Raw genomic sequence first — 20,477 nt, forward strand, 5'->3', positions numbered from 1 at the left:
AATTTAGTTCAAGGGTTTGAACTGTGCTTTTTGCCACGGGCAAATTTTAAAATTTTGTTGCAGCTAAAAAAATACATTGTATACCTACACCAGCAGTGACTAAATAAAAAAAGAAGTGCTTTCACTACGGGCACTGCTGCGTTAAAAACGCTGTTTGTACAACGAAGACACCGTCCTATATACATTATTCACTTCTCTTAAATGATCGTTTTTGCGCTGTTTGCAAGCTGAAGTATGAGCTAGTAGTATGACTTCGCTTATGGGATGTCTCTGGAAATATTATTTTCCTTTTCAAAGTCATGGCTGTGGTTGGCGCTGTTGAAACGCTTCGCTCCACCCATCGTTGACATAACAATCAGGATGTTACTGATGCAAAATCGCGGTCATTGTAACTACAATGCAATCGCTCGATTATGCGTGCGTCTTTACAAAAGCGTTGACGTCGGTGCACCCTCCGGTGCCAGAGATTATGCGGTTACAGAAGTGGCAATAGGTCTTTGTAGGTGGACTGTCACGGAGACCGTCCAGCGTCCTCTTCAACTACAGCATACGTACCAGCTTTCCGTTCTCGATGCATAGCAGCGAGCACTAAAGAAACGGATTGCACACCTGCATATATGCAACACGGCCGCATGGTAGCGCGTGTCATTACTCTAAAGACGAAAGAGGAAGAGGTCAAAAAAAGTTCGCAACCAAGTACAGGGTAATTGAAAGTGTACAAAGACTACCAGGAGTAATCAAAAAGAAAGTGAGAGAAGCAGAGAGAGTGAATCGGATGTCACGAATGCAAACAACATAGACTATGGAGATTTACAAGAATGGGAAGAAGAAAAAATACAAGGAAAAATTTGTACGATAACACGCAGGGCACTGCCTTGCTATTTGAGGCTGGAGCTAGTTGCCAAAGGAAAAGGACATATTGGAGCAAATATTCGAAACAAGATGAGCATGTGTATGCTGCAGCGAAAATCCGGAGACAGCACATCCTAATGAGATGCGAACGGATTCACCCAGTGAGACCTGTTGGTACCGCACACCTTCCGGAAGTGCTTGGATTTGAAGTGGACGGATAATCAAGCGGTCAACAGCCGAGATAAGCAAGATACGTTTATTAAAGTATTGGTGGAACAAAAACACGAAGAGACTTATACGGCAGGATCTGTTACAGTCATAGGTAATGGTATAAGGTAGATGGAGCATTTTTGAAGAAGAGAAAAATTCACGCAGAAACTCCTCTCGGAGTTGTCAAAGTGTGCGTAAGCACTGTACCACTTGCACATCTCCACGCGGCCCGGTGTCATTATGAAAGTTAAGAAACTTGGTCTAGACAGCACAAACAACAGCGCTGCGGCGACACGAACTAGTGCGGACGGCGCCGCAAGAAGCATTGATGACGCAAGCAAAGTACTGCATGTGGCGGCGACAGGTGCGCTGATGACGTTCCGATCATTATAAGCCGTTATCGCTCTTTAGCGCCTTATCCATTCGCGTCGAACCAATATGAACCGTGATCAAACGTACTCAGGCGACGGCTTCGTACGGCACCGCCGCGCGGACCGTACCTTGAAAGCGATCTGCGATGCCGACAAAGAGTGCCGACTGCTGATGGCTTCGCGCGCTGGGTCTTCGCCACTTAGCGTTGAAGAGAGACGCGCGTTCCCGTATCCTGAAAACGATCTGCGAAAGTGGAAGATTGCGGCGTGTGCTGAGAGCTCAGTGAGCGCTGTCTTCTCGCCGCTTCGTTGTCGTTGAAGCGAGAGACAACACGAAAGGACGGACGGCTTTCTCGTTGGACAAGCATAGAAATGCTTACGCATTTGAAAAAGCTTGAGGAGATGTAGACAAAATGCTAGAGTGAAGAGCATGTATAGCATGCATACCTGATTAACTCAAGCAGGCTATGTTATTTCTCACCACCCAGTTTCAAAGGGGATGTCAAAAAATCATCATCATCATCTTTTTGAAGATATCTAAATGTAAAAGAATAAAGGAGACTGAATATCCAGATACGAACATACCCGGCGTATTAAATCAGCCACCGTACAATACCCCAGTGTATTTCACACATCACAATCGTCTTTCTATTGTTTTTATTTTCTTTTTGTCTGCCTATTTGCTCCCCCAACCATTGTTTGACTCAATTCTATGCTGTCAATATGCGGTCAATTCTGCATATAATTTCACCCATATCACCATATCAGTGGTCGTCAAGGGCGTGTTGCACGCCTCTGTTGAGCGACATAATAATGATAACAGTATTGCTGTGGCTTCCCTAGATCCGGTTGAAACGCGCGCCAATGCTCACTTATTTCCACAGTCTACGCGGCATCCGGTCTCCAGATATGGAGTGCTGGAATCTATTAATTTATTTCTAAAAAATGTTAACTCCGTTAACTACCTTTATGCAACTTCCGTTGATTAAGCCATTTCGTCTTCGTCTCTCATTGCATTCAGTCATGACTGCTGCAAGTTTATCACTTCTGGTCATTTCCTCTTCTTCTTCTTCTGCTTTTTTTTTTCGACAGGTAGAATGTGCTCCGAAGAGATATTGGCAGACACGTCTTACAGAAGCCTCAAGAAATGCGACTGCCCTTTGAAGTGCAGGTGATTTCAACCACTTCACTTCTCAGCACCTGTCAATTCTTTTCATTCAAGCACTCCGGAGGTTTCTTTTCGTTTTTTTTTCTTTTTCCTAGCCTTTTGTTTTGAGCGGCGTTAAGTAATAATCATGTGTTACAAGAACTATTTATTTATTTTGAGAACTTCGATATGTGCAAGGAATGTGCAAGTATCCTCAAGGAATACTTTCAGGCTCACACTTTTTATTGCGATTAGCATTAGTTGTCTACATAGTCGTTTTGATCCTATCTATCTTGTCCGTCCGTCCTCTTACGCCGGCCTGGTGACCCAAATTGTATACCATCTTGGGCACTGGGCGTGTGCCCATGATCGGGATGTCGTCGTGGTCGTTATATCGTCATCATTCCAGCTTCTTGATACGACTCTCCTCATGCAGTCGTCGTCACGCGTTCTAGGCTGACCCAGTCGCCCAAGTCGTCTACTATACCTTGAGTGACTAGGTGTGCGCTCGTGGTCGTGATGCAGTCGTGGTCGCTGAATCGTCGTCATTTCAGCTTTGTCATCCGACTCGCATCATGCCGTCGCCGTCACGCCATCATCGTCACACCATCGTCGTCGTACAGTCGTCACGCATCGTTGTCACACCATCGTCGTGATGCCTTCGTGGTCGTTTCATCGTCGTCCGCTTCACCGTCGTCATCTAACTCTCGTCATGGCGTCGTCGTCACACTATCGTCTTCATACAGGCTTCGTGATACAGTCGTCGCCACGCCATTGTTCTCATACCACTCTCATGCTATCGTCGTCATTGTACCGCCTCTATACAGTCGTCGTCATATATTCCTTGTCATGATGTCATCGCGACGTCATCACCGCGATGTCATCACCGCGACCGCGATGTCATCATGATGTCATCACGGTCAGTGCAACATCGTCACTCTAACATCGTCACCCGACACTCGTCATGCGGTCGTGATCGCACAGTGGCCACCATACTGTTGTGGTGATGCCGTTCTCACGCTGTCGTTTTACCATCGTCGTCACTTCAGTAATGTCTTCGCATTGTCTTCATGCTGTCGTCGTTATAACGCCTTTGCCGTTTCATCGATTTCAATCCATAAATTATGACATATCGTAATCATGCTGTCGTCATTCGAGCGTTGTTATGCCGCTGTTGCCATGCCATCGTTGTCATTGCGTCGTCGACAGGCAGTCGCTATCATGCATTCGTTGACACACTGGCGTCGTCATGCCGCAATGGTCGTGAAATCGTCGTTACTAGAGCTTCATCCTGTCGTCGTCTTGACGAAGTCATCGTCACACTATAATCATCATTCAAGATTTGTGGTACAGTCATCGTAACGCCATTATCCTCATGCACTCGTACTCATCCCATTGTCCTCATGCCATTGTTATGCCATCGTCGTCATTTCATCGTCGTGACGCATTGTTGTCATAAGGTCGATGGTGGTGACGCCGTCGCGGTTGTTGGATCGTCGTGATTCTAACTTTGACATCCCACTCTCGCCGTACCGTCGTGGTCATACGATTGTCGTCGTGCCGTGGTCGTCGCGCTTTCATCTGCCATCCTCATCCCTTCAGGAACGTCATCTCATTGTCGTCATCCCATTGTCCACATGCCGTCGTAGTCATACCGCCTTCGTCAACCCGTCGGCGTCATTATTTCTTCATTTTATCCTAATCATACTATCTTGATTCAATCGAGATTACGTCACCGTTGCCATGCCATCGTTGTCCTTGCGTCGTCAGCCGCGCGCCATCACGCATGCGTTGTCATACCGTCACGTCACGTCGTGTCATCGGCGTCATCCCATTCGTCTCATGCCGACGCCATTAGGCTGTCACAGTTATGCCGTCACCATCATTTAGGAATAATCATCTTGTTATCATTCCAACGTCATCACACCGCCTTTGTCGTTTCATCGGCGACATTCTTTCTTCGTAATTCCGTCGTCGTCGTCATGCCGCCATGCTCACGGTTAAACTTGGCAAGCGACTGTCATAGCCAAGTGGTACGATACCGGAGTGTGCCGCATATAGCCGAAGCAATGAAAGTCTCAGAATGACCACTACAGCTGTTAAATCGCCGTGAATTCCGAAATTCAGCGTGTTGTTTCATTGCTTGGATGTTAATCGCATTACCATCGATAGTCATCGTGAGTTGAGCTCTGCCGTAATTATTTTTACTATTACTCTGGTAAGCATGTATTTTGTTCATTTTCAGACTACACCGTCAATTCCAATATTGCCAGAATCAGTCTTGTTCAAATGATTTCTGCAGCGTTGAATTTCTGCTCGCTAAAATTTCATTAAGTGCTTATAGATTCCAGTTCTCGCGTGTGTTTATTTATTATACTGGAACGTGTATCTTGTTCGCTTTGTAGCAAAGTTTACTTGTTCGTGATTCTAACGCACTACCTAAAATCACTTTTCATATCTCCTTAATTGTGCGTTTTAATCACGTTACCACCTTTCCCTGCCCCTTTCGCCACCCCCTATGTATGGAGCAGCCAACCAGGCCCCTACTCTGGTTAACCTTTCTGCTTTTCTTCACTCTGTCTATATCCTACAGCCAAGAAATTTACAAGACGTCTATATCAAGGACTGGGTGGGCTCAGCGTCTCGTAAGTCTCTCTCTAAAAGAACATAAAAGTTAAATATTCCGTCATTTTTTTTAATTACACTTCTGGGCTACAGAAAGCACAACTATTGCCGTCCGCGGAAATATCGTGAGCCGTTAAAGACGCAACAACGAAAGAGGAGTGTCTTGAAGTGTACCTGCACTAAACCCCCGTGACCTCAAGACATTGATAGCATGTGTGAGGAACCAGTTAACATTTTATCGATAAACAAAGCTTGCATCACTTCCTACAGGAGCTAAAAAGTACTACACTTAGCAAATTTCCAGAACTCTGTCCGCACACAAAAATCTGAAACATGCAAAAGTACTGTAATATATATAATGTCTCACTGATCTACTGACGCCACGGTCTGTGCGCGAAGTTCGGAAATTAAAACTTTCGCATTCGCTTTCTATGCTATAGTAACTTTTTCCTGCCAAATAAAGGAAGCCACGGTCTAATAAAACATTCACTAACCTAATCTTATTGAGTATTGGCCATTAGCGTATCTTTAACGCACGATATACGATAGTCTTGCAACACTAATGCACCTCGCCACACGAAGGTACACAGTAATATGGAGAGATGAAGCAATCATTAGGTAATGGAACAAGGAATGTCTCTGGAGCCAATGTCTCGACAAGGGGACTCGTGTTCGTCGGGTTTGTCTCCAGCGGCATCCCTTGTTCGACCACTCTCCTACACGTTGTGCAATGCAGTGTATTGCGATCTCAAATTATGAGTCTAGACGACTCTCGGGCCTGCCGGAGCTGGATACGTGGCGTGGAAGCGCTAGTAGATATTTATAACTTCAAGAGTGATGGTGATAGTACCGAGAAAACAGGTTCATCTACACAAACAGTTCACCACGTGCACGCCATCAATCATGCGCCACTAATAGGAGGAAACGGCGGATACCTCGACAAACGCAGATGAAATTACTAGGACAATCTCCTGAGACTTTTCCGTGGTCCCGTTGGAGCGTCTTTTCTCACCGAATAAGCGAAAAAGTGCTCCCGTACTTCTGCCTAATCGTCACCGCCGCTTCGTTATGGTACTTCATGGGGTTGAAGAGTATTCTTGGTAACAAAAAAGCAAAAAAAAGAAGAAAAAAAGACGCCGTAGTGTAGACACATATAGGACATTTCTTGCTCCTGTTATGCAAGAATTCCAGCTAGCCTAAGTACACGGAAGGAATAGTTCCTCGATGGAAATGCTTTATGCCGTCAGGTACGTAGCACTCGCATTGGAACACAATGGGTAAAATAGATTTACAATCATCATTACAGGGTAATTGAAACTGTAGGTACAAAACCAGCAGGCATAAAAAAGAAAGTGACAGAAACAGAGACCGTAAATCGGATGCAAAGGAAGGAAATAAAAACGACCACGCAGATATACAAGAAGGCAAGAAAGGAATCAGGAGCGGAAATTTGTATGATAACGCAACGGGCAGTACCTCGCTATTGGAGACCCGGGCCGGCTTCCTGAGGACAATTACATACCCGTCAGAATATGCACCACAGGATGAGGCATGTATGTGCTGCAAAAAAAAAAAAAAAAAGAAGGTTCGGAAACAACTCGGCACATCGTAATGGAATGCCAGGGTATTCATCCATCGAGACCCGCAGGGAATGTCCACCTTCCCAAAGCCCTGGGATTCAAAGCGGATGGAAACATTAACTGATCAGTGGTTGAGATAAGCAAGATACATTTAGAGTATTGTTCAGGGAAAAAGCAGACAACAGATCGATAGAGTTGGGGTCGTTACAGACATGGCTAACTGTACAATATAGAAGTAGAGGTTTTATAGAAGAAACAGACGAACAAGGAGAGATGCTCTTCTTTCCTTACTCCTTTCTTTCACAGGAAACAAAGTTTGTAGTTTTCAACACGGAAACACCTGCAATAAACGCGTAATCAACAGTCCATTGCTTTTTAATTGCCTTACTCATGGAAAAACAGTTACATGTATGTAAGCCGGGTCCTTCGCTTTAGGGTTTTACATATTTGTCCCCTCAAGTTCGCGAGGTAAAAACCGGGTGATATCCCTTCCTTGATTTTTTCTCTGATTTTTTTAACGAAAGAAAAAAACTACACATATTAGTGCACACAGACATGCTTCGCAAGAGGTGTGATACCTTTTACTATCTACCAAAACCTTGTTGAAGTATGCTTTATAATATGCACTGGGAGCATTTCCGTGTACATCCTTGACCTGTCGGGCTTTTAGTCCTTGTCAGTTATCGTTCTGTTTTTACTGGTTTTCAATATACCATCTTGCAACAACACTAATGAATGACCAAGGTTGATTGGTGCGCAATGAATTACCATTTTTTGGATGTAACGTAGTTGGGTAAACAAATTCTCAACTTCACAGCTACCGCTCGCAATGCAGAGCAACGTGTGTGTGTGTGTGTGTGTGTGTGTGTGCGTGCGTGCGTGCGTGCGTGCGTGCGTGCGTGCGTGCGTGCGTGCGTGCGTGCGTGCGTGTGTGTGTGTGTGTGTGTGTGTGTGTGTGTGTGTGTGTGTGTGTGTGTGTGTGTGTGTGTGTGTGTGTGTGTGTGTGTGTGTGTGTGTGTGTGTGTGTGTGTGTGTGTGTGTCGCTTGCTAACACACACATACCACTTGTCAACAAAGGATGGGCAGCGTTCATTAGGGTTTTTTTTTTACGAAACGGTAAAGTTTGTGGCAAAATCAAGTTTAACTCGATTTTCATAAATTTTGTTCGGTATTCGAAAATTGGAAGTCATCTGGTTTTACCCGATCGAAAGCGAAGTACCATACTTATGTGTTGTTATGCGTCTAAACGTTTTATGATAGTCTTATACTAGGAAAAGAAAAAGAAATAAGACGAAATGTGTCATGGCAGTTTCTTCATTTTCAGCGGCCTGAGCAGCCTGGAGTTAGAAGAGACAAGCTACAAAACAGGTAGAGCAGAAAAGTTACTTTTGCAGTGTTTCAAAATTATACGCGAAGAAATTCTCATTCTATTGAGTGACGAAGTTCTACGGAGCGCTCAACGATTTCCGTTCGTTTTCTTTTTCGTACTTGTTGCCAGAGCACTGGTCAAAGCCGTCATCTACTTCGAGTCGATCATCGTGGAAAAAATCACACAAGTTCCGGAACTCAGCGTAAGTAGACAGGGGTAAAACCTGACAACGAAACAAAACCGCGACCGCTATTGCGTTACCATTATTGCGTTACTATGACTGTGTTGCTGTTCCGTAGATGTTCGTGTCTGTAGATGTTCTTTTCCGTAGATGCTAATTTTCGGTGGCAAGAAACAAAAATATGGTATTGTTGAAACCTACACTAGATTGTTACAAGCGTGCGTCCCTCTACTCTCGAAGACCGTCGCTGCAACTATAAACAGGTGAAAAATATGGTGGACGATGTATAATTTGCCCCCAATCGTCTACACATATAAGTTACGTTTGTTCGGACGTACTGGTGATCATTCTGAATGCTCTGTATTACAAGCGCGAGGGAGCACTCACTCACTCACTCACTCACTCACTCACTCACTCACTCACTCACACGATCCGATTACGTTAACCATTGAAATTCAGTTTCTTTATCAAGTCAAGCTATGTCTCATAATTATTAATTAAAATGTCGTCCGCTTCGACATGCGCACGTGTGCGGTTTAAACTAATCATCGTTTGTGCGGCTCTTTTTCTAACTTCATTGCGTCATAACGAATAAGAGACCATGCTTGCAAAAGCGCCCTTGTTACATACATGCTGTTTTACATTCTCTACTGCATGAAAGTCAGCTCATCACGACGCACTATGCTTTCATGAGTAAAAGGCATCCGTCGAGTACCATGCAGCAAACGCCGCCGAAGCCGTCCCACTCTTTGAAACGCAAGTTTTGTATATACTGTCACTCCTTCGGAGTTATTCTTCTTAGAGAAAGAAAAACGCAAATATAATTAAGAGCGACGTTATACGTCACCTTTAGCAAAGAAGAACTTGCCGTACATACGCAAGCGCTTTACGCCTAACCATTGCCCTAGATTGTCTCGCTAGTTCCGACGAAGATCACCTTTAAACTATTTCCCGATTATACTCGATTAGGCGATCTATCCGCCGAACTGCACGCTTCTCTTCCATTCCATTAGCGCTGTCTCTCTAACAGCTCGCTGAGCCGCCAGCTCAACTCGTCGTTTCCCGCGCGAACTTGGCCTAAGAGCCACAGAGTGAGGACAACGGGCCGGAACATCTGACTGTCGCCGCAATTAATTTTCCACGCGGCCTGCCGTGTGATCCGCTAAAGCTCTGGGAGCCAGGACTATAGTTCTCTTCCAGCAGCTTAAACGAAATGCGCTTGATGAAAGCAGTGTCGCGGTGGTGCATTAGCCGTGCATGTTGTATTGTTACTTGCAGTTATGGCGACTGTCCTCTCCGAGAACCACGTACGTGCGTGGGCGCGGAAGGAGAGGAGGAGACGCCTTTGCGGGAGCGTCAACCCCACATACTGGTTGCCCAATTGTGGCCCGCTTATATAGGCTGTAATGACAAGCAAGCTTTGGCGCACCGTACTATAAAATGAGCAAAAGCTAAAGGTACACCGTGTGCTCTGGCTCGCGTTTTTCTTTTTTTTTTTTGGCACCCTTCATGACATCGACGCGAGTGGCACATTTAGAAATTCTCCGTCATTCTCAGTCATATATATATACATATGCCCTATAGCGCTGCGATACACATTTGCGTTCTCTCTTAGCGGAGGGGCAGAGGTCAACCACCGTCTCTTGCCCCGTCATTGCGTCACCGACTTTTGCTTGCTGAAGGAGCTTTCGCTGCGCTAGAGACGCCAGCCCGAGAACGGCCACTGCGTCAAAGGAGGGCCACCATGTGCAGCGATTCGCGTGACGAACCATCGGTGTCGGTGAACTCATTAAGGAGGTGCGTGGTGCCAAGAGGTCGCTGACACCAGCGGTTGGCGACGCGAAACTACGCGTATGCGCACGTGGCCGTCTTTATGTAAGCAGTGCTTGCACTCAGCACGAGCACGAGCTGCATTGCACGAGTGCGTTTAGCGACAAACTGAATTGACCATTCTGCATTCTCTACAATTTTAGATTTGGAAATAGTTAAGGCTAAGAAGCATTCGCCTGGCAGCCAGCTATCGGAAGTGGGCGGAAAAACTTTTTTTTTCTATTGCGTCTGTTCGAAATTGCCATCTAAGCTGCATGCTGCAAGGTGCTGCATGCGCTCGTAACCGCAGCTGTTGCTGGGCCGTGTGCTTAGCGAGGCTTCGGTAACGATCGAAGGTGCAGTGAATATGAACATCCAAATGGCGATTGTTGTTTAAAATATATATTCTACGCGAAGTTCCTACCACGTGCTACTGGCGGCGAGTTAGAGGGAATTTATCGAGTGGGAGCTGTAGTTTATCGATCCATATATAGCTGATGGAGCTAGACCAACATTGGGGAATCGCCGCAAAGGTACAACGACGCGCGTTCAGTGAGCGAGTCTAATTTATTAAAGGGGCTTTGCCCAAGGGTCTAATTACGAATGCTTGCCCGCAATCGCTGGTCGACCGGCGCGTGCAAATTTCCTAAAGGAAACATCAAAGCGCAACGGACATCCAGGTGCCGGCGAAAGGCGCGCATCCATTCCCTGCGCGCACAAATGAACTCGCTTAATCTATACATGCATGCTGGCGGATAGATGAGCGTTCGCAACGGTTCCGCGTGGAATCATTGTGCAAACGGTTACGTTATCTGCTACCCTTTGCCGCGCTTGCAGGACGCGACCACACTGAGCAACGTCGGGGGCTTCATGGGGATGTACTTGGGCCTCTCGTTCCTGGTCATCTTCGAGATTTTGGAGATATTCGTGCGCTGGTTCATCTATCTCTACCGAAGGCGGCGCGCGCCGGTCGCGCCGCGGCCAGCGGAAGCCGCGGCGAGCACTGTGGCGTGGCAGAGGCACGCCAACAAGGCGATCCAGGCCGCGCGCGCCAACGAGGACAAGCGCTGCGCCAAGCAGCGGTCCATCTGGGAGGTCTTGAAGGACCCCCGCGTGAGCACCGCCGCCGGCGGACTCGTCGCGCTCCGGAGACCGTCCGGGGCGCCGCAGTATGGCTACTTCGACTCGTCCGACTGGAAGAGCTCCGCCGAAGAGGCGCTCGGGCCGTTCAATCCGCTCTTCCTGCACCGAAGCTTCAGGACCCAGGCATTTTACTAGCGAGTTTGAGCCTAGCGCCATCGCATTCCCTTTCTTTGTTTCCCGGGAGCACGCGTGGGTATACAACGTGTGGCACATGCGTGGCCGCCACATTGCTTTCCTGATTGACGTACGAATATATCGAGTCACCGCGGGCTCGCGCGTTTCAAATGCGGCGGCCGAGAATGCGCCACGTGTGCTCGTCCGAGAGAGTGAGAGCAGCTCTGTGCGTGCGCATCTGCTCTGTGCGTGTGAATCGCTACAGCTCGAGCACGTGTGCATGCAAATCGTTGCGTAACGACGGAACTAACGGAATCAGAATGCGGAATGCCAACGTGCTAGGCTAACACACTCCAGAACGGAATATGCAGCGCAGCGAACTTGTCGACTTATCAAGTTGCCCTTTACTGCGCGAGGTCTTGTCACCGAATGCCCACATAACTCTGATAATGCGCTTGACTTCGACACACAGTGCGACGTCCACGTCAAATTTACACGCCGCCCAGCTCCTCCTGAACGAAGGTTGTTGAGGGTGAATGGGAGAGGTAAACATTGCGCTCGTATCTCCCTTCGTATACCGTATGTCTTTGTAAAAAATTCCTTAGGTAATATATTCCTTGAAGGTAACCCACGCATTCAAAGGTATTATTCAGGATTCAGATGGGCTTATCAATTCCCCGTTAAGGATTCTATAGTCGGCTGTAAAATTTCTCAATCTAAGCAAATGGTATTTACAGACTTGAGTCTTGAAAGCACAGGTACACGAGTGTCTTCTTTGTTTCTCGGCGATGTCGCCATCTCGTAAACGACCCTTTCTAACTTTCCTTTGTCTCTCGGCTGCCTATACCTTTAGGACTATATCTAGTGAAATCATCACCATTCGTATTATAGGCGATGCAACAGTTCGTGTTCAGTTCGCAAGAGCACGACTCCCGAAGGCGAGCCTTTTTCCCGCCAAATAGCGCACGTGAAACTTGCGCAAGTCGACACGCCCGTTTCCGGCACAGGTGCCTTCTAACTACGCGGAATTCATTGCTTTGCTCAAGTTTCCATGCTTCTTGCACATCAGCGTTTGCTGGACTTTCTAATGTAAAATTCCAATGACAGATTCAGAGCGCTCAGCCGACTCCACAGGCGAGCAGCGCTCCTTCTGGCGTAAAACAGCGCTTCGAAACCCGCGATCGGAACGAACCCCGGCGTAATGAGGCGATGTAACGTTTAAGCCTCCGTCACGGCTGTCTGGAGCGCTGTAGACTCGCGCCGTAAAGGAAAGAAACCGTAACCTCCTAGCATTCTCTATCACTCTAAGAAAAGTTCCCGGCAAAACAACAGAAACTGGATAACTAGTCCCAAAAAGGGCACTTTCGTCCCACAAGGGACCAATTGCAGGACTATGCGTGCCATGTGCAGATTTCGGAGGGTAAGTCGGAAAGAGAGCAACGAGAGGATGAACGGCAACAGTTACTCCTCACGCGCTCCACTTTTTTCCCCTGTGTCGCCAAACGAAGCGGCAGAAACGGTATTGTCTGTATAAATCCAGAAAACGTAAGTAATTTGAAGTTTGTGCTCTGTCTATTGAACTACATGCAGGCCAGTACTTTCCCTTTTATAACTGACCGAGACACGTCAAACGCGCAAGTCATTGATGGACAGGCAGAAGTTCTTGAGCAATGGTATCCAAGTTACTTCGTTCCAAGGAGATTACAAAACGTGGCACCCTAAGCGACAGATAAGTTAGTTTTCTCTGTCGTCTTGCGTGCCCCGTTTGCGCTACACGTACATCACGTAGTCTATCTCATAGTTAAATCGTTCAAAGGATAATAGGGCAGCTTTCTTTTTGCCAGTCACCTATGGTTGCCCAAGTACACGCAACGCCAGACCCACTTCGCAGAGCATACACAGAGTGCCGAGTCTTTTTTTGTATTGCTACACTCGCTCAACATGCTTCCAATATTTGTCCCCTTCAACCGGGCTGGCGTAGGTTCCTTGTTTTTGAGTGGTTAGAGTACCTGAATTACCACCGTGAAGACGTGAGTTCGAAGCCTACTCTGGGGAACATTTTTTTGTGCTCGATGTTTTTTTTTAATGATCGTATCAATGGTTAATGTCGTTATTGCTCCTTAGAGGGGCATCGGAAAGAATGACCGTTGCTGCCTTGAGGAGCATAGAAAAAGAGCAACTGTTAGTCTTTGAAGTAACAGCATGAGGAGTAACGGTACATCTCCTCACAGTTAGACCCCGAAAGGACGGATGATTGTGGTAGGTCAGTTACTCCCCAAAAGGACTAACCTCGATACCCCATTTTCTCCTTGTGTACGTTCAAGGTATGGTACTCGATTCGTGCGGCTTTCCTTGAGTTTTATCACTATCTTTAAACTGTGCATCTGGCCTCAAATAAGTATTTCTTCGTTCAGCAGCACAGCGCTCCATCGCTCTAGTCGTTCTGAAAACTCTCACTACGAATGTGGCAACACAGATGGGGACGTAGAACATCATCATTTAGAGCACAGCAACCACTTTGAATAAATGAGTTAACTGGTGTCCAAATAATTAATATTGACTGGAGACTAACTATAGCACGAATAATCTGTTTGGCTAGTGGCCATGGGCTACCAAAAAAGCGTGCTATCGTTGTTGCACACAAAAGAGCTCTTGGAGGCCACTCACATAGTTTACCAATACAAGGATAACAAGTGAAAGTAAAATCCTGGTACGGTTAATGTCTTTGTGTGCTATACATCCCTTTCGTTTTGAATCAGCGATAACAGTCGATTTTCTCTCAATTCTCGATACGACATTTTGTGTTTTAAATATCTGCCCTGTTTGCGACCTTTTCAGCTGTACTTCTTCCTCTGCTGTGACATATCTTGGTCTGATTCTCTGTTGTCTTCATACCATTTATGACGCGCTTCTACTGCCTTTTGATGTTCTGTTGTTTGTTTCTGCATGTTTTTCATATGTAATGACTATCTGGTACCATATCTTGACACCAATATCTTTTTATTCAGTCATGTCAATAAAAAGGGGGAAAAAGATATTTTAGCTCTATAGACGCCGCCATCGTTTTTGTCTAAGCGCATCACGAAACGCTGCAAACTAACCTAAGACAACTCCACTGTAAAAAAAAAAAGCACCCTGTGTAGGGTACATGAATTCGCTTTGAATGACGATGCCATGAGCATGCATAGCTCATTAAAGGGGCCCTGAACCATACCTAGAGCTTGGTGAAATAACATAGTACGCAGGTAGCATACGCTGCTGTGAACATCACAGCCAAGTTTCGATGTCGCACGCGGTGCGTGAAACTCGCAAGCGGAGCGCGAAGTAACCTTTCTTTCAAGCGCTCTCTTTTCAAGAGAAGCCTGCTCCTCATTCTCTTCTGGATGCTTAATTTATTTCGTAATAAAGCGTATTCCCATACGCGGCTGCTATTGATAGCTGGGGTCTGCTACGTAGCGTAGGTACCGTGGCCGCCGCGGGGTGCCGCCACGAGTCCACTGGTTAAGCGCACTGTGGCTCGCTGAGAACAATCGCGTTTGGCTTACGTTTAGCGCGTCGTAGGCACCAAAATCGGAAGTCGTGGCGTCTACGTTAACATCCAAAATGACATTTGAACTGTGCGCCACGGTGTCATTTAGAGGGCGGAACGTTGTGGGCACGCCACACTCCACCGTAACCTTCGCAGTGCAAGGCATTGAAGACGGAACGGGAGCACAGCGGAGGCCGTGTTTGATTGCCAATAACTCCGCATCTGATGAACGCATTAAAGCTCTTTTTTGCGCCAAAGTATTTGTGAAATAGCCTACTTTCACTTCAAATGCCTTTCTCCACTGCGATAAAAAAAAAAATTGAGGACGCGTAAGCTTCGCCTTTAAGAGTGGAACGCGATAGCATGCAAAGGTTCGAGACTGTTTGTCACGCTTCCCGGCAACCGCAGCGTTCTTGTGGATGCGCGGAAGGGAACGCCATCTGGATGGTGTTGTTACAAGGAACCTAGCGGGCCGCGCCGCTCTATGACTGGCAGAAACGCTGGAAAAGGGGTTGGGTTAGAGTTGCCGCGTTACAGAATTATGTTTTCTGGTATATTCAAATTACAAACCGACGCTATTATGTCTGTAGGTTGTGTTTAGGTCGTACGTAAGTACATCATGATTTTTCTGACGCATGTTACATTGAGAAATTCAATTGGTTCGCCAATGCCCCTGCGCCATGCGGAGGGCCTGCGTGGTTGTGGTTCGGAATGATTTTTTTTTTTTTTTTTTTTGCGAAACGACGTCCATCGTTGACACCGGATTTTTTTTTTTAAGATACGGGGCGCCCTTAACGCTATCGCATTAAAGGTGGTCCAGGGTCCCTGTTGCCACACAAAGTCCAATGTGTCATTATTGAAATGCCAATTCTGATACCTCAAAATACTGACTTAGGCGTTGTAAACTAAACACAAAGCCCATATTTGTTTTTCTTTTTGAAATGCTGAAGGGCGCGTTCAGTTGGATATAGTTCAGAAAGCTTATTGCTAATTAATTATCACAGTAATTAGTAGTGAATTATCACTTTTATTCATTTTTGTAGGATTGTAGTCTCCATGGCCAGATGTAAATATGGACAATTTGCTTTAAATTTCTTTGATGGAATGGTGTTTGTGCTTTGTGGGGTGAAAAATGTCGAGGTCTTACCGAAGCTGGCTTTTCCACAAACCTGGAGAAACTCGCTTTTGTTTCCATCGCTTTACAGAACATACTTTGTATACCGCGTCTTTCCGGGAGAACAGTTTTAGAATAATAAAAATAGTATATTTGAGTCAAAATGATAACTTTTGCTGTCCAGGTTTCACAGCTGCGGCGGATAACGATTTGCGTTACAATCACAAATGAGTCTAAGGAAATCTCACTGAAAATTTTATTAATGGCTTTCAGGGGCATGCTGTAATTTAAAGCATAACCTTTGGCTAGAAACTCTGTGCCTATAGTAACACCAATTTCACACAGTGCGCAAACACAAATTGGAACAGCAGTGGATAGTACATTTCGCTGCAAACATTTAAAGTACTTATTTCTCGGAAATATTGCTAGACAGGGAGCTTACAGCACAACTCTGCGCTATGGCTGCTGGCCGACTACAATTCTGTAGTTACAGCATGCTCCATAAAAATTATTAAAATTTAGTGCAATTTAATAGTGATACATAATACATAACGTAAGTATCGCGGTGCACCGAGCCATAAATTCGCGGAAACGCTGTGGTGACCACACGAAACGTGTTTTCATCACCCAGCGCTGGCGTGGATGCGCCGAAGCTGCTTTCTTAGGCAATGGACAATCTTGAGGTCTGATACCGTTTCATAAAATAAGGGGTTAATTGTCTTTCCCTTTTTACATTCCTACCGCTGACTCGCCACCGTAAGAGGTTATCTAAAGCTATAGTTTGAAAATAATTACGAATATTGGAACGAATAACGAATCTTGGAACATTTAAAATGTGAAGAAAGAAAATTTTGAGCTAGTCGTCATCATCACTTGGCGACTTTTTGCTAAGAATGGAATGTCTTAAGGCGCGACCGGGCAACTTTTTCCAAGAAAAGAGTAACTATCACTGCTTGCCGCGGCGGGCGAGACCAATATTTGAGAAGACCAACGTTGGCCGAGAAAAGCGGCTAACACCCGCCGTGGTGGTTTAGCGGCTTTGGTGGCTTAGCGCTGCTAAGCACGAGGTCGCGGGATCGAATACGGCCGCGGCGGCCGTATTTCGTTGAGGGCGAAATGCAAAAACGCCCATGTCTCGTGCATTGTGGGCACGTTAAAGATCCCCAGGTAGTCAAAGTTAATGCCGAGTCCCCCACTACGACGTGCCTCATAGTCAAATCGTGGTTCTGGCACGTAAAACCCAAGAATTCATTCAAACCGCGAATATATCCTAGCGCAGCCTGCAAAAATCTAGCGTTATTTAATGCAGCTTCTGCGTATGAAAACATTTCCGCAAGCAATTTCCGAAATAATTTTGTCACAAAATTATTTAAGCTTTGTGATATGTGTTTGCTAACTGTCTTTCGACTTCAAATGGGACCTGGCCGTGGTGCAAAAATGCAATGAAACAAAGCTTATAATTACTATACTTGTAATGATCCCGCTGCAGTTAACATGGTTGCGCTCTGTGAGTTTTCTTTTTTCGCGAGAAACCCTCGTAATAATCAGGTTTTCATACGTTAAACACAGTCGAGGCAATGGGTCCGACACTAAAATATTTTTGTTATATCCAATGTTCGTTGCAGCACACATGCTGATATTGGCGAAAAAATAAAAATTCATGGGGCCGCAATATTCATGTGGGGACGGATTATCAGCGAAGCTGTTTAGGCTGCATATACATGGCTGCACACATGGGCTGCATACATTATGAATCATAATTCTTTTTTTATACGGTACCACAGGATGGATGGATGGATGGATGTTATGAGCGTCCCCTTTGGAACGGGGCGGTGGGTTGCGCCACCAAGCTCTTGCTACTATGCTGCCTAATATCCTACCTAGGTTAACCAATGAAAAAAAAAAAGACACTATGAACTACCACGTCCAAACTTTCTGATCCCCTATTGCGAATTGTGCTTTTGTACGTCTCCGTCTTTTGTCGTTTCCCTACTTTTCTTCCACCAATCCTCCAATCGCCTCTTACTAATGTCTATTGCGGACCTGTTTGCTTTATCACTGCTCCCGCTGAACCCAAGGGCTTCAAGGAGGCCAGTGGTGCCTAAATCGACCGCTGGGTAGACGTGTGCACATTGTAATAAAATATGCTCCGTCACTACGCCGACACAAGCGCCGCCGCGGTCACCGCACCTCTCATGCATATGCCGCAACCGCTGCTGCAGCCGCGCTGGCACCTCCGACGCACGTGACGTCATAACCACAGAAGCCCAGGCAACGTGCACGCCGTCGCCACACTCTTTCCCCCTCTCATTATTCGTCAAACAGGATTTAAAACAAATAAAGCTCATGGAGACCAACTTAATTGCTACACTAAGTGCACTTTCTGAGATATGGGCGTCTATAACGTAAAGCTATTCCAAATTTTTCTATTCCAATTCTGCAATCAGCCCTCCGCCATTAGTCGAAAACTTTTTTGAACCATTCCCACTTCGCCTGTCTGTCACCTGACGTCACGAAAACAGTGACAGCTCCCCATCTGATATGACGCGTACACAATGGTTATGCGTGATTGGACCGAACAAAAGAAAAATAGTTATTTCTGATTCGACGCCTTCTCGCCATTATCCCTCGGCTATTGGTCAAAAGTTTTCGGGCTTCACCCGCTTGTCACACTACGTCACAAAACCGCGAAAACTCACCGCGTCAAAGTGACGTGTACGCGTTAAAGGTGCATTAATATGCCGAACGAAACATTTTTTTTTTTTTCTCTAACGAGCAAGCGACCTTCAGAAGAAGTTTGGTAACAGCAACGAGGCGGTGTACGTAGACGAGGCGCGATATGAAGGAGGGAGAAGCGCACACGCGATAGCGGTTGTATACCGCTCGGGTAAGTGCCTCGCGAGCGCCACGGTGACCACGGGACACACGGAGGCGGCGGAAGAAGCCGCGATAGCCCTAGCACTCGTCGCGGTGCCGAACGCTGCGATCGTGATCAGCGACTCGCAGGCGGCAATCCGCGGCTTCGCGCGCGGTCGTGTCTCGCGGGAAGCGGCCCGCATACTCCAAATTTCTGACGACGACGACTCGTCATCGCCCTCGCAACCCCAAAATTATACGGTCTTCCTCCTCTGGACCCCGGCACACACCGATGTACCGCTCGCGGGCAACGAGGCGGCCCACGCCACGGCTCGAGGTCTCACACGCCGAGCCGCCGCTGATTAAGTGGCCGCCTCCGCCCCCGAGAGCGGGGCATCGGATCTGCCGGATCGGGACACTACAACAGAAACACAGCAACAAGAACACGCTAGGCGTGGGGGGATCACCTAACCACGTTCAGAGACCTCACCCAACACTATATACAGACTCGAAAGACTCACATTCCCGCCACCGCACGATAAATTGAACAGGAACGAGGCCGTAACTTTACGCTTGCTCCAGACACACACCTACCCTAGCCCCGATATCCTACACCACTGCTATCCGCGTTTATATCCAACAGACGCGTGTAAAACATGCCGACAGAGAGCAACGCTGCGACACATGCTCTGGGAGTGTGCCGGCAACAACGGTTATCAAACCAGCTACGTTCGCGACGCGTCCATAATCGCGGCCGTTGCCAGAGTAGGAGAAGGCTCGAGCTCGCTTCTTCCCGACGCCGCCCCGGATGCGGGAACCGCCGGGGACCTTCTCCGTAGGCGTCGCCGCCGCTGGGAGGCGGCTATCAGAAGTTCAGAGCTGGCAGACCAGCTTTGGGCCGTCCGGCAAGCCGAAGATGCCGCTCGAGTCCAAGGACTTCGAGCCGTCACCTGAGGCCACCACAGCAAGAACTGCCGGACTATTCTTTAATAAAGTTTCTTCTTCTTCTGAATAGCCACAGGGTACTCCGTTCCGAAAGGAATAAAAGATGGCTACCACCGATTGCTCAGGCACTGGCTACTCGCACCTGCAGGAGAGCATGGGTTTATCTGCGTACAATAAAATTTTGTGCGTGGCCGTGTAAAGTTTTCGAGCTGTTTCGGCACGCTTACGACCTCGCTCTGCCAACTCTTCTTAGCTGAAGATCCGCTTTAGCAGTATTCTTAACCTTCCGCCACGATTTTTGACCAGCCACCTCAACCTAAGTAAGGGAAAGCGGACCAATCGCAGACGTCGGCACCACCCTCTTCATCGGTCATCGATTTTCAGTGTACTGGCTCGGCCCCATCGAATCCCTCTGCACTTGAGCGTGCTCCTCGCCTCTTGTCAGCCATTTAGGTAAGACAAGCCGCTTAATAAGCAATGTTATTCGTTTTTAAAGCAAACAGAAGTGACCTCTTATAAACGAGGAGAGCGTTTGATTGGTCTGTTCAGGCAACCCTGCGAGTCACCGCCCGATGATTGCGTCAGCGGTTACGCAAATTTGACGTCAGGAGATTGGAACAAAACATATTGGA

At 46.9% G+C, this 20,477-nt stretch overlaps 1 protein-coding gene across 1 annotated transcript in view; it reads left to right on the forward strand.

Moving 5' to 3' along the window:
- LOC126536808 (acid-sensing ion channel 1C-like) overlaps positions 1 to 11,550 on the forward strand; it is a 39,766-nt gene extending 28,216 nt beyond the window's left edge. Inside the window, exons 9-13 of the mRNA XM_072287623.1 lie at positions 2,526 to 2,604; positions 5,174 to 5,225; positions 8,119 to 8,153; positions 8,284 to 8,356; positions 10,982 to 11,550. Coding sequence (XP_072143724.1) covers positions 2,526 to 2,604; positions 5,174 to 5,225; positions 8,119 to 8,153; positions 8,284 to 8,356; positions 10,982 to 11,422 — 680 coding nt within the window. The 3' untranslated portion in view covers positions 11,423 to 11,550. The remainder of the gene's footprint in view (positions 1 to 2,525; positions 2,605 to 5,173; positions 5,226 to 8,118; positions 8,154 to 8,283; positions 8,357 to 10,981) is intronic.
- Positions 11,551 to 20,477: the final 8,927 nt, after the last annotated feature.

This window comes from Dermacentor andersoni, chromosome 4, assembly GCF_023375885.2.
Source record: "Dermacentor andersoni chromosome 4, qqDerAnde1_hic_scaffold, whole genome shotgun sequence".
NCBI classification, from domain to species: domain Eukaryota; kingdom Metazoa; phylum Arthropoda; class Arachnida; order Ixodida; family Ixodidae; genus Dermacentor; species Dermacentor andersoni.